The sequence below is a fragment of the Alligator sinensis genome, unplaced genomic scaffold, assembly GCF_000455745.1.
Source record: "Alligator sinensis unplaced genomic scaffold, ASM45574v1 scaffold109_1, whole genome shotgun sequence".
Taxonomy (NCBI): Eukaryota; Metazoa; Chordata; order Crocodylia; family Alligatoridae; genus Alligator; species Alligator sinensis.
This window is the reverse complement of record NW_005841852.1, coordinates 5,220,664-5,231,528: the sequence shown is the minus strand read 5'-3', so window position 1 is coordinate 5,231,528 and position 10,865 is coordinate 5,220,664. Positions and strand designations below refer to the sequence as shown.

Sequence of the window (10,865 nt, the reverse complement as noted above, 5' to 3'; positions counted from 1 at the left end):
ACCATCCCCCACACCCCACATACCCACAGCCCCCTGCAAACCTATGCCCCCCCATGCCCTCCAACCCCCCCAAATATACAAGAATAAGACTTAATTTTAAGCTATTGTGCAATCACCTATGTGTACACTACACAAACGCATGTAAATCAGGACAAAAATATTTTTTGAAATCAAATTAATGAATGTTGCAGATGTTCGATTTTTAGAATATAATTTGGTATTTTTCTGGTTCTGAGATGGCAAAACCCTTTGCTGAAAGGAGTACTCCCGGGGGCAGGAGGAGGGACTTCTGGTGGCAAAGGTTGGGGGGTTAGAGGATGGGACTTCCAGTCCCAAGATTGCGACCAGGGGCGGGGCTACCCATGTGGCCCTTGACAGCTTGCCAAAACTCAATAAGTGGCCCTCCACCCAAAATAATTGCCCAACCCTGTTATAAGGGATTCTAATAAACTTTTGTCTCTCAGCCCCCTCCCCCTCCTTTTTTTTTTTTTTTTTGCATTCAAGTATTCCTTCCTTACTTTTGTAGAAATTGGCTAGAGATGGCACTGTGGCCAGGTGTAACAGGGGGCCTTCTCAGAGCCAATTTCCCTGTGGCCTGCCCACCTGTTTCTGGGCTAACCACCTTCTCTCCCACCACGCCTTGTTGGTAATTAATTAAATTGTAAATTTAATTAAATGTAAATTAAGCGGGAGGCTGCCCATTTCCTGCCCTGATGCCAGGGGGCGCTATCTGCGGCTCCGTTCCTCCCCTACACCACAGCCCAAGCCTCTCAGATGGCATCCAGATGTTATCCATATCACCAGCCCCACACTGGGCCCCAGAATCCTACTAGTTGGACCCCACTTAGATCCCTCCATTCAGGCAGCCTATTCTGCCTTCATTCCAGGCTGCATAGCTCCCTGAGCTACTCCCCCTTATGGGTGTGGTTCCCCCCCAGGACCTTTGGCTACTAGCCCTGGCCCTCCTCCAGGCCAGTCAGAACCCCAGGCCCTCTGCTCTTGGGCTTTCCCCCCGGCCGGCCCCTGGCCCTTTGACCCTTCTGGTCCTGGCCCCAGCATTGACCAGTCAGGGGATGTTCAGACAGGTTCTTGAGTCTATGGCCTCACGCTGTCTTTGAGGTCCCCCTTCCAGACCCTGCAAGGGGGAGTAACCTACCTGGTTGTGGGAGTTGGGGTTAAGGCACCCCAACTTGCCTTTCACCAGGGTGGTAACTGGCCTGGCATTTCCTGGGGGCTCCCGTGCTACTGAGAGCCCCACCAGGCCACCCGCTCCCAGCAGGGTGCAATTTTAGGTCATACCCAGGACCAGGAGCCTCCTGACCATCCCCCACAGCTCCTCCCTTACCTCCAGATGATAGCTGCAGCCAGGCGATATTGTTGCTTGGCCTCCCAGCAGCAAAATGCCATTTATATGGGCAGCCCTGAATCTAAAATGCCTAATCAGGCACCTGCCGGCTGCTGTTTTCTGGCCCTTAAAGTGGCAGGCATGAACAGTGTCCTGCCACACCGGGCATACTACTTTTCTCAAAAAATACACCTCTTGCATTCACAGATGTTGGGTTTTGTTCAAACAGGGAGGGAGTAGCCAGTTTGCCAGATTTGAAATTGGGAAGAAATTGCCAATAGAATGGCCACTTCAATTTTGCCTTCCTAGATTTCCCTAAGAAATTCCCTGTTATTGTTTGGGGGCCAAGGTATTGTTGGTAATCCTTCATCTTTTGCTCATGTTCCACAGTATGTTGTAGGGTTTTCATTAATGACGTTTCATTAATGACACTGGATTATTTTGCAGAGATGTAAACACATGGATGCCTACAACCACAGAGAACTCTACTCAAGGATTTTTCCAGTTATGTTTCTCATTTGCAAATGTAGAAAATAGATATTTAGCCTTACTTCAGAGTTTGTTTATTTATCTTGAAATGAATGCATGTGTCTGTTTTTCAAAAAGTGTATTCTATTGCTCTTTGATATTATTTCTATAAATCGCTATGGAATGGACCATATCTTTAATGTTTCCCATCAGCCAGTAATTAAATGCTTTCACTGGTGGCTTATTAATCATCTTGTGACCAGTGGAGTAAGTTAACTGGACAAGAAACAGAGGAATTGAAATAGGGCTAGCTCTGGTGAGAAAGGAACAGTCCCATTTGCCTACGGAATATGTGGGTTTCTTTGATAGTGGGTATTTGCAGGGTTTGTGAGTGAGGAGACATTGCTGTTCCATAAATATAACAGAGGCACTGCTGCTTAAGAACTCCGGTGGGAAAGGACTTGCCACCAAATGCAATGTAGAAGGCAAACCTTTAGATGAAGAAGGAAACCCATGAAAGCATGGTTGAGAAAGAAACCTGCTAAAGAGGAGGAAATAAACTTTAGCAATAGGTTTCATTGCTCAGTGAGGTAAAAAGAGGTGGGACCCATTGATGAGACAATATGGAAGGAAAGAATAACTGACCCAAAAAAGGAGAAGTTAATCTGTGAACAGAGACCAAGAAGGACAGAAGCATATAGAAGACAACTTTAATCAAGAGCAGAAGGGAAAAACAGAACAGTGACATAGCAGCAAGAGACAGTTTAATGGCTTAGGAAGAATGGAGAGATTTCTCACAAAGGATGACATGGGGAATGGAAAGAGACACTGTCTTGTAGGTAAAATAGTATTAGATGAACCTCATATTGAAGAGGATCCTGCTGGATGGACAAGAAACAATCCTTTGTTTGTTCTTTATGTCATAGCAAACCACATGGTAGGTTCATGGTTGAAAAGATGACATGCTGAAAAAAATGCTTAAAGAATCAAAAGTTCAGGCATTTTTCAGTGGATTCTTTATGTTTTGTGACAGAGAGCATGAGCAGGACAAGATTATGAGGATCCATACATTATTGGAATGATTTCACTGAGTTTGTTTGCCAGTAGACATTCGTGGCCAGGGTAACAGCCTTCAGTGACCAGGGTTGGAACAATTGATTCAAGATGCATTAAACTAGTAAATCAGGGAGAAGGATGGAAAGAACTTGTGTCATCTCCATGCTGAGAATAAATGTATAGCAGGAGAGTGAGTGCGTCAATGAGATAGTGTTAATGAAGGAAGAATCACTGTGGAAGAGAAAGGTCACACTAGCTTTGATGGCAGTGAGACAAGTGTTTCAGCCAGTAAGTGGATCATTCATCTTCTAACCAGGAATTTGTTGAAAGCCAGCCAAAAAGAAATAGAAATGCATGTGTAACAATGCTAGAAGCAAGGGGCAGGAAACAGAGGAATTAGAACTTCTGGTGTTAGACAGCAAAACAGATCTTACAAGGAAGAACCGAAACAGAGTGATAGTTATAACTGGAGGACAGGCATTTAAAGGTGTTTCAAGGAAATAAAAGTACGCCTAAAGGTAGCCTTGTATATAACGACTGTAGATTATAAAGAACTAGAAAGTGAAAGTATCAGTGAAACAGATTCTGTGTGAGCAAATACTGCTCTGGGGAGGAATTATGTCAAGTGGCTGCTATCCTGAGCTCAAATTTTGGTACAGAACAAGATTTCTGTGAGATGATGGGAGATACTAGTACAAGAAGAAATGTTCTGCTTTAGGGTGATTAACTTCCCAGATATACAGTGTCTGACAAATGCTACTGAGAGGGCACACCTACACATATCCCCCACTATGCCATCATTTAGTACTTGCTTTAGGAAGTACTAAATGACAGCACAGTAACAGCTGTTACTGCACTGTTTCAGTGGTGCACAGTTATTTTTAGCAGCTACGTCAGCATAGTGACATGCTATAATGAGGTAGCTTGTTGCTACAGTGACATAGCATCTTGTGTAGATGCACCCAAAATGTCAGAGCACAGATATTCTCTGACAAGACATCTCCGACCAGTTTTTGTCTTGGTCACCAAAGTGATGAGGGAATCTGCTATTTTAAATCTGGTTTTAGTAAGTGGTAACAATCTTGGAAAAGCCAGTTGGAAAATAAATTCAGTGAAAGTAATCATAACTTAATTCAGTTTGATCTTATTTTTTGGATCAGGATAGTTTCTGACTACACTTTTGCACTTAGGAAGGGCAAACTAGTATGGAGCTAAGGACATGGGGTATGGAAGCTGAGTGGACCTAAACACTTGAGGATTTGACTGCAAAGAAAGCAAGGAATTATTCCAAGTGCAAATGCTTTCTGTAACTTGCATAGCAAGTTAGAGAGGAAAACTGGTAGGAAAGGGCTATAGACTTGCTTGTATGAACAAGTGTTTTCAATAACAGCATATCAAGAGAACGCAGAGAATCTACAACGATTGCAAGATGGAATTGATTATGACGGAGAACTCTTTTTAGAGGTCAGAAAGTGGAAAAAATCAAGGGAGTTAGCTGAACTGAACCTTACACAGAAAAACTGAAATGAATGGCAAAATTGCCTTTATGCAAGTATGTAGCTAAAACAAAATAAAAATCTCAGGGAATGAGTATGACCGCCATATAGAACAGACAGAGATTAGCAAGAATAGGGGAACAGTTAGAGAACAGGTAAATACTTTGCCTCTGTCCTCAAGTAGGATGAATGATGTATATACGGATATTGCTAGTCTACCCAAGGAATATGTGAGAATACCATATACGAGGTAGAAGGCAAACTTTGTCCACTTGCTGGGATGACATGGGGGATACTCCCAAATCATCTGTTGCCTGTAATACTGAAAGAATAAACTAGCACATGAATAATTTTTGCATGGATGAACATAATCTGCAATCTCAATTTGAGGGTAATGCAGTTTGGGGGTATGAAGTCAACATGGCCCCTATGTATTAGGAGGGAAAGGCTAGATAGAATTCCAAGTCACCACATTACTTTGCCTTTGATATTATGCCAGGTCTTCATTTCAATAGCAAAAGAAAGAATATTCAACAGGAACATAAAATGGGAAACAGGCATAATTTATTACTGGATGTTTGCATCAGACTAATCCAATATTCCATTTTGAGAGAACAGTTTAGGGCTAGTGGTGAGTGCAGTCCTGTGGAGCTCTTTGTTTTTCTACACACTTATGAAATCTGCAGATGATGCAGCGGTAAGAGGCATTACTAATATGGAGAGAGATGGGATTAACTGCATGGGAAGAACTTGACAAGCTTGTGGTATGGGTAGTAGAACTGGTATGAAATACAAGGCAATTAGTAATTAATATAAAGCGATTTTTGCTTCAAAGCAGGGGTTCACAGACTGGATGTAATGAAGGAAAAGGATCCATGTGTATTAATTTATTGTAGGATGACCGTGAGCCATTGTAGTGTGACATGGTCATTGGAAAGGACAGCACAATTTTTTTGTGTATCAGTAGGGCAGGGTTTTTATAGGTGAGACAGGGAAGTATTAGTATCATTCTAGCAGAAGGCCATATTCTTTATATCATGTATACCAAATGTCTCACCTATGTACTTTTCCAAAGGAGGAATCTAAATAAGAATGGGTATAGAGAAGTATTGTGAGGGTGATTAGGAGATGAACAGAAAACCTTTCTAATGAGAGAAGATGAAAAGACCATGGTATGTTTAGTAGCAAAAGGAAGGTTGAGAAGATGGCAATCTGCAAATATATTAGAAGGTGACTATTGGGGAAAGGGAGCTATTTCAGAGGCAGAAAATAATACTGACACACAATCAAATGGATGGTTCCAAATGAATCTCAAATTAATTTCAACTGGAAATGAAAGGATGGTTGCTGACAGGACCTAAGAGAAGTGAAGTTCAGAAACAGGAAGCAAAGTAAAGCAAGGAACAAGAATCATTTTGAAATGTTGCTAGAGAAGTTACATATGATAGTTTCCAGAAAAGAGGCATCAAAGGGTATTGGTCTTTTTGCAATCATAATTGGAGCATGTGGAAGAAGGCCCTGAGCAATTTTATCTGCCCTAGTGAGTCATGAGGAATTTTTATTGCTGCATGAGGCACTTGCATATGTAGGTGTTGATTATTCATTAAAGATAAGGTTCAGAAATACAGGCTGACCAACATCACTTAATTTTGACAATTATGAGCATAATCCCAAGAAGTGATATAAATAATATATCAGCCAGTATTGACTCTACTGCAGTGGCTGCAGCAATTCATGAAGCAAGCTCAACATGTCAAGTCAGTGCTCTAATATTTATAGCCCACTTGTTGACAATAAATTAGCCAATAGGATATTTCATAATCAGAATGTTCTTACAGAATGTTCATTATAATTTACCAACTGTGTATAAGCTAGTTTCTTCCAGTTCTGATCTAATTTGAACAAAGAGATCTATGTGCTAAAAACATACAATTTTGAAATAATTTATTTTCTGTTTTTATTATATTTGGTACAAGAGTTACTTTTCATTTTTGTTTCTGTGCTTTACCAAAATGATAGAGGCAGGCATGGTTGAGTTAGAAACTAGTATTTTATTGAATGGGGGCTTTCCTGCTGTGGTTGAGGATTTGAAGGGCCCAGACTTTCTTTCAAAGGGGTCAGTAATTTTTTTACGTTTTCAGGGGCGTTGGCCATTCTTTTAAAAAAATTGTCAAATGGTGAATTTTGTTTTAGCTATGGTGACTGTAACTTTTGGGCTATTTGTTAAGTTAGTATATGTGATACAGTGTTAAAGGATTTTTGATCTATTCTGTAAATATTCAGCCTCCACAAGAGAAGGCTGAGGGGGGACCTGGTGACCGTCTATAAACTCACTAGGGGGAACCGGAAGGGTTTGGGGGAGACGCTGTTTCCCCTAGCCCCCGCTGGCATAACAAGGAGTAATGGGCACAAGTTGATGGAGAGGAGGTACAGATTGGACATCCGAAAAAACTACTTCACAGTTAGGGCGGCTAGGAGCTGGAACCAACTTCCACGGGAGGTGGTGCTGGCCCCTACCCTGGGGATCTTTAAGAAGAGGCTGGATACCTACCTGGCTGGACTCATTTGAGTCCCGTTTTTTGTTTAGGGTTCTTTTGTTGTTCTCCCGCCCTGGCGGGGGGGCGGGCTAGAAGATCTATTAGGTCCCTTCCGACCCTGAAACTATGAAACTATGAAACTGTTATATAGCGTATTCTAGGCTGTTCTTTATTTATACATGCATTTATCACTCTGGATACATCTACACGTGCTATTAAAGCAAAACAATAAACTCTGGCACAATTCATGCTGGAGTTTATTGCTCCCACGTGTAGCATTTACATTTGTCCCTGGGACCGCAGCATGTTGAGCTGGGATGGCATAGTCCTGGCCGGCAGGGAGCCCAGCAGGGTCAGCTCAACATGCTGAGGTGGGGCTGGCTGGGGCATGAGGGTGCTACAGTGTGTAGCTAGCCAGCAGGCAGCGTCAGCATCTACATGTGCATTGTGATGCAGTTAATTAGTTTGCTTTGGTCTAATAGCACTGCATGTGTAGACAGTGATGCCTTACTACAGAGCTAATTAGTCAGCTCCACAGTAAAGCTCTTGTGTAGAGGTGCCCAGTGTATGGGACATAAGAGTTTTAGATTTCAGGAAATGTCATATTTCTCTCCAGATTATTTTAAGTATGCTTGAGACGTATAGTGTGGAGTTGCCTAATCAGCTCTACAATAGACATCTCAGTGTCTACACACGTGAAAACTGCAGGAAACTAGACCACAGGAAGTTAATAAGCCTTGCAGAAGGTTAATATTTGTAAATACAAATATTATCCTGCTATGGAGTTATTTTCTGCACAATGCATGTGTAGACACTGACCCAGCTGACTGGGGCACAAAGGTGCTTCAGTGTGGGGTCTGCCTGCTGGCTAGCCCCTCACTGGAGCATACTCATGCCCAACCAGGCCTTCCAGGGCATGTTGAGCTGGGTTGGAGCAGCCCTAGGCTGGCAGGCTGACCCCCCCAGCCTTCCTGTTAGCCAGGGCTGCTCTGACCTGGCTCAGTGTGCTGCAGTCTTAGGTGCACATTCAAACAGCATGCCCAGGAGCAACGCACTCCAGCACAATATGCACCAGAGTTTATTGCTGTGAATTAATTGCATGTGTAGACATGTCCTTTGTGTGGTGTTGTTTTGCCTTTGATATCTACCACAGGCCATTTTTCCTTTATACTGCTTCCCGTCACCTCCATCTATCTTGGTTGGATTGATAATTATATGCCTGGTAATAAAAATTGGAGTACTCTCCCAAGTTACTGCCACTAATTTACAAAGGGAAGGGTGCAGTAGGTTGAGTTATCCGCACTAATACAGCTACCAGTCCCCTCACCATAGGAACCTGTACCCTTAGATTCTTTACTTGCTTTGCAGCACTGAAAATGATTTATTGGCATGCATTTTTGCCTTAGTTTGTAGCTTAGATTTCAAGCTACATAGTAAGCAACTTTTCAATCGTTAGTTTGTCTTTGCAATTGCATCTTTTTTTTTTTTTGCTCTATCCTGGCTGCATGGAGTTAAACAGTTACTTAGGTACTTTTTCCTAGCCTATATGCAGACCTTACACAGCTTTGCTCATTCTTTTCTTATGTGCTCTTTTTAAACTTATTTTTAAGCAAGTTGCACACATTATCCCAGGGATTAGCACCCTTTACCACATGTAGGGCAAAAAATGCATCCCAGTGACCAGCTAAGTCAATTACAAATCACTTCAGCATCTCTAGTTTTTTTCATTTTCCATGGCCAGTGGTCAGTACTTTACCACCGGACAAAGCTAGCTTACGTGTAGTTAGCATTTGCATAATTAGGTAACATAAACATTCAGTTAGTGTTGTGGTAGTAAACTTAGAGGTTTGCTTTTTAATAAATTTGCCTATGTATTACTTTGAAAAGTTAGTTTGTCAAGTTAATTAAAGTTGCAACTATAAAGTGTTCTGGCAGTTTATTAATCAGCAACTAAAGCAAACCTCCCAAGTATTTATGTAATGGCACTGAAGCTACAGTATCTTCTCTATGTTGCTTGTGTTTTTAAACCAGTAAGTAGGCCACAATTTCATCTTACCCAGGGTCAACTGATACTGGCCTCATAGCTGGCTTCCCAATTAGTTTACTATTTGTTAAGGAAAAGGATTCAGAATATGGAACTGACTAAGCTCAATTAGTTCTTTATTATGTCAATAAGGACCATAATTGAACAGCAGAGAGAGAGATCATACATTACCCAGGGCTGGGTCTGTTGTGATGACTGAAACAATTCCTGGAACAAACTTGACACACCTGTCTAGTGGCCTGATACTTATAGCCTGTTGGGATTCAATAAATTAGCCAATAGGATAGTTTCTATATCATCAGGTTTTTGCACAACTTTCCATATAATTTACCAACATTGTACAAGTTAGTTTTATATCTGATTTTGAACAAAGTACTCCAGAAATACAGATTGCTTAAAGATGTCCCAACCAGTTCTTGACAGGGAAAATATGCTTGCTCTACTTCAGCATCCATTTAGTCTCATTTCCCAGCTCCAAAGAGCTTTATAGTGTGGTGTCAAATTAGCATATGTCAAAGCATGATGGGAGTTCAGTTTACAACGTGGCACAGGCACACAGATATAACTGTAAACCCTGTAATGAATATATAAATGCATCATTGTTTGGAATGGAATGATGATGGGGAACTAATAAGCACAAAGGATAATAATATGTACGTGAGATATGTCTGGCAAAGAAATATTTCTCAATGTGAGGTTGGGATACGGAGTGAGAAACAGCAAGTGAGAGGGCAAAGGCAGAAAGACAGTTGCGAAGATGTGGATGCCCAATGCTGGTCTTGGACCAGTGCTAAACAGGGGCAGTAGGCCTGTATGCCATCAGGAAATGTGGAGCTACCTACTTGGGACAGTTCCCTCTGGATTCAGCTTGTTTTCCATGTCTTCAGTTCTTAAGAAACATGCTTACAGCATGGGTTGCATTTTATTATATTATTTTTATGTTAGTTATGTTCAGGGCACCTCCTGGTTTTTCACAAGGGCTACAAAGAGTTTTACTCCCTTTTGCTTACATGCCTTCTCTTTTGGGCTTGGCTTTTCCATGATGCTGTTTTGGTCTCACGCATAGTGTTAAGATGAGCATCAGAATTGCATTCATAGAGGAATTCACCCCCAGTTCAAAAAAGGAAGGTACTTGGAGTGGGGATCTTTGCCTTTCAGTTTAGTGTGAGGTATGATCTGTTGCACCTTCTAGGTTCATCTGGACTTGGGCCTGTGGGACTGGGCAGCACACATCATCTTTCATTCAACAGGCCTTAGGCATTGGGTGTGCCTTTGTCCTTTATGCTGTCTTCCTTTGGTGCATTGTATATTTGTCTTGTTTTGGTGTGCAGGTGAGGCAGGGGACAAAGTAGATTTTCTTGAGGAATCTTTGGGCTACATACATGGGTTATGTGATTAACTACAATTGCAGGGTGCTGGACTTGATGGTCCTGAGTGGTCCTTTTTAACCATATGTTAGGATAAGATAGAAAGCCTTCCTGCCAGAACATTTTTCTTTCCTCAGTGTTAGGTAGCAGCTTTTTAGCATAGGTCAAAAGAGGAGGAGCTTCCAAGTCAAAGAGTTTTCCAGGGGAATGCCCATCTCAGATTCTTGCCCATACCTCTTCAGTAAATAACTTTGGAGGAGCAAAGAGGAGTCAATGTAAGATATAATGTGCAAATCTTCTGATGGATAGAAATGTGCTCATAATATCTTACCATGCTGTATATTTTACTAATACTAATGTAAAGCCACCTTCTCTTCTTTTTATATTACAGTTATGTTATTGCAAACCCTCCTTATGAGTTTGAACTCATGCCGACAGACTTGATCTTCTGCTTGATGCAGTTTGACCACAACGCCGGCCAATCCCGGGCCAGTCTCTCGCATTCCTCCCATTCGTCATACTCTTCCAGCAAGAAGAGTTCATCAGCGCACT

The 10,865-nt window shown here is 41.8% G+C and overlaps 1 protein-coding gene across 1 annotated transcript in view; it reads left to right on the top strand.

The window, feature by feature from the left end:
* KCNMA1 (potassium calcium-activated channel subfamily M alpha 1) overlaps positions 1–10,865 on the top strand; it is a 527,746-nt gene that overhangs the window by 484,529 nt on the left and 32,352 nt on the right. The window contains 1 exon segment of the mRNA XM_025212980.1: positions 10,705–10,864. Within this exon segment, the coding sequence (XP_025068765.1) occupies positions 10,705–10,864 (160 nt within the window).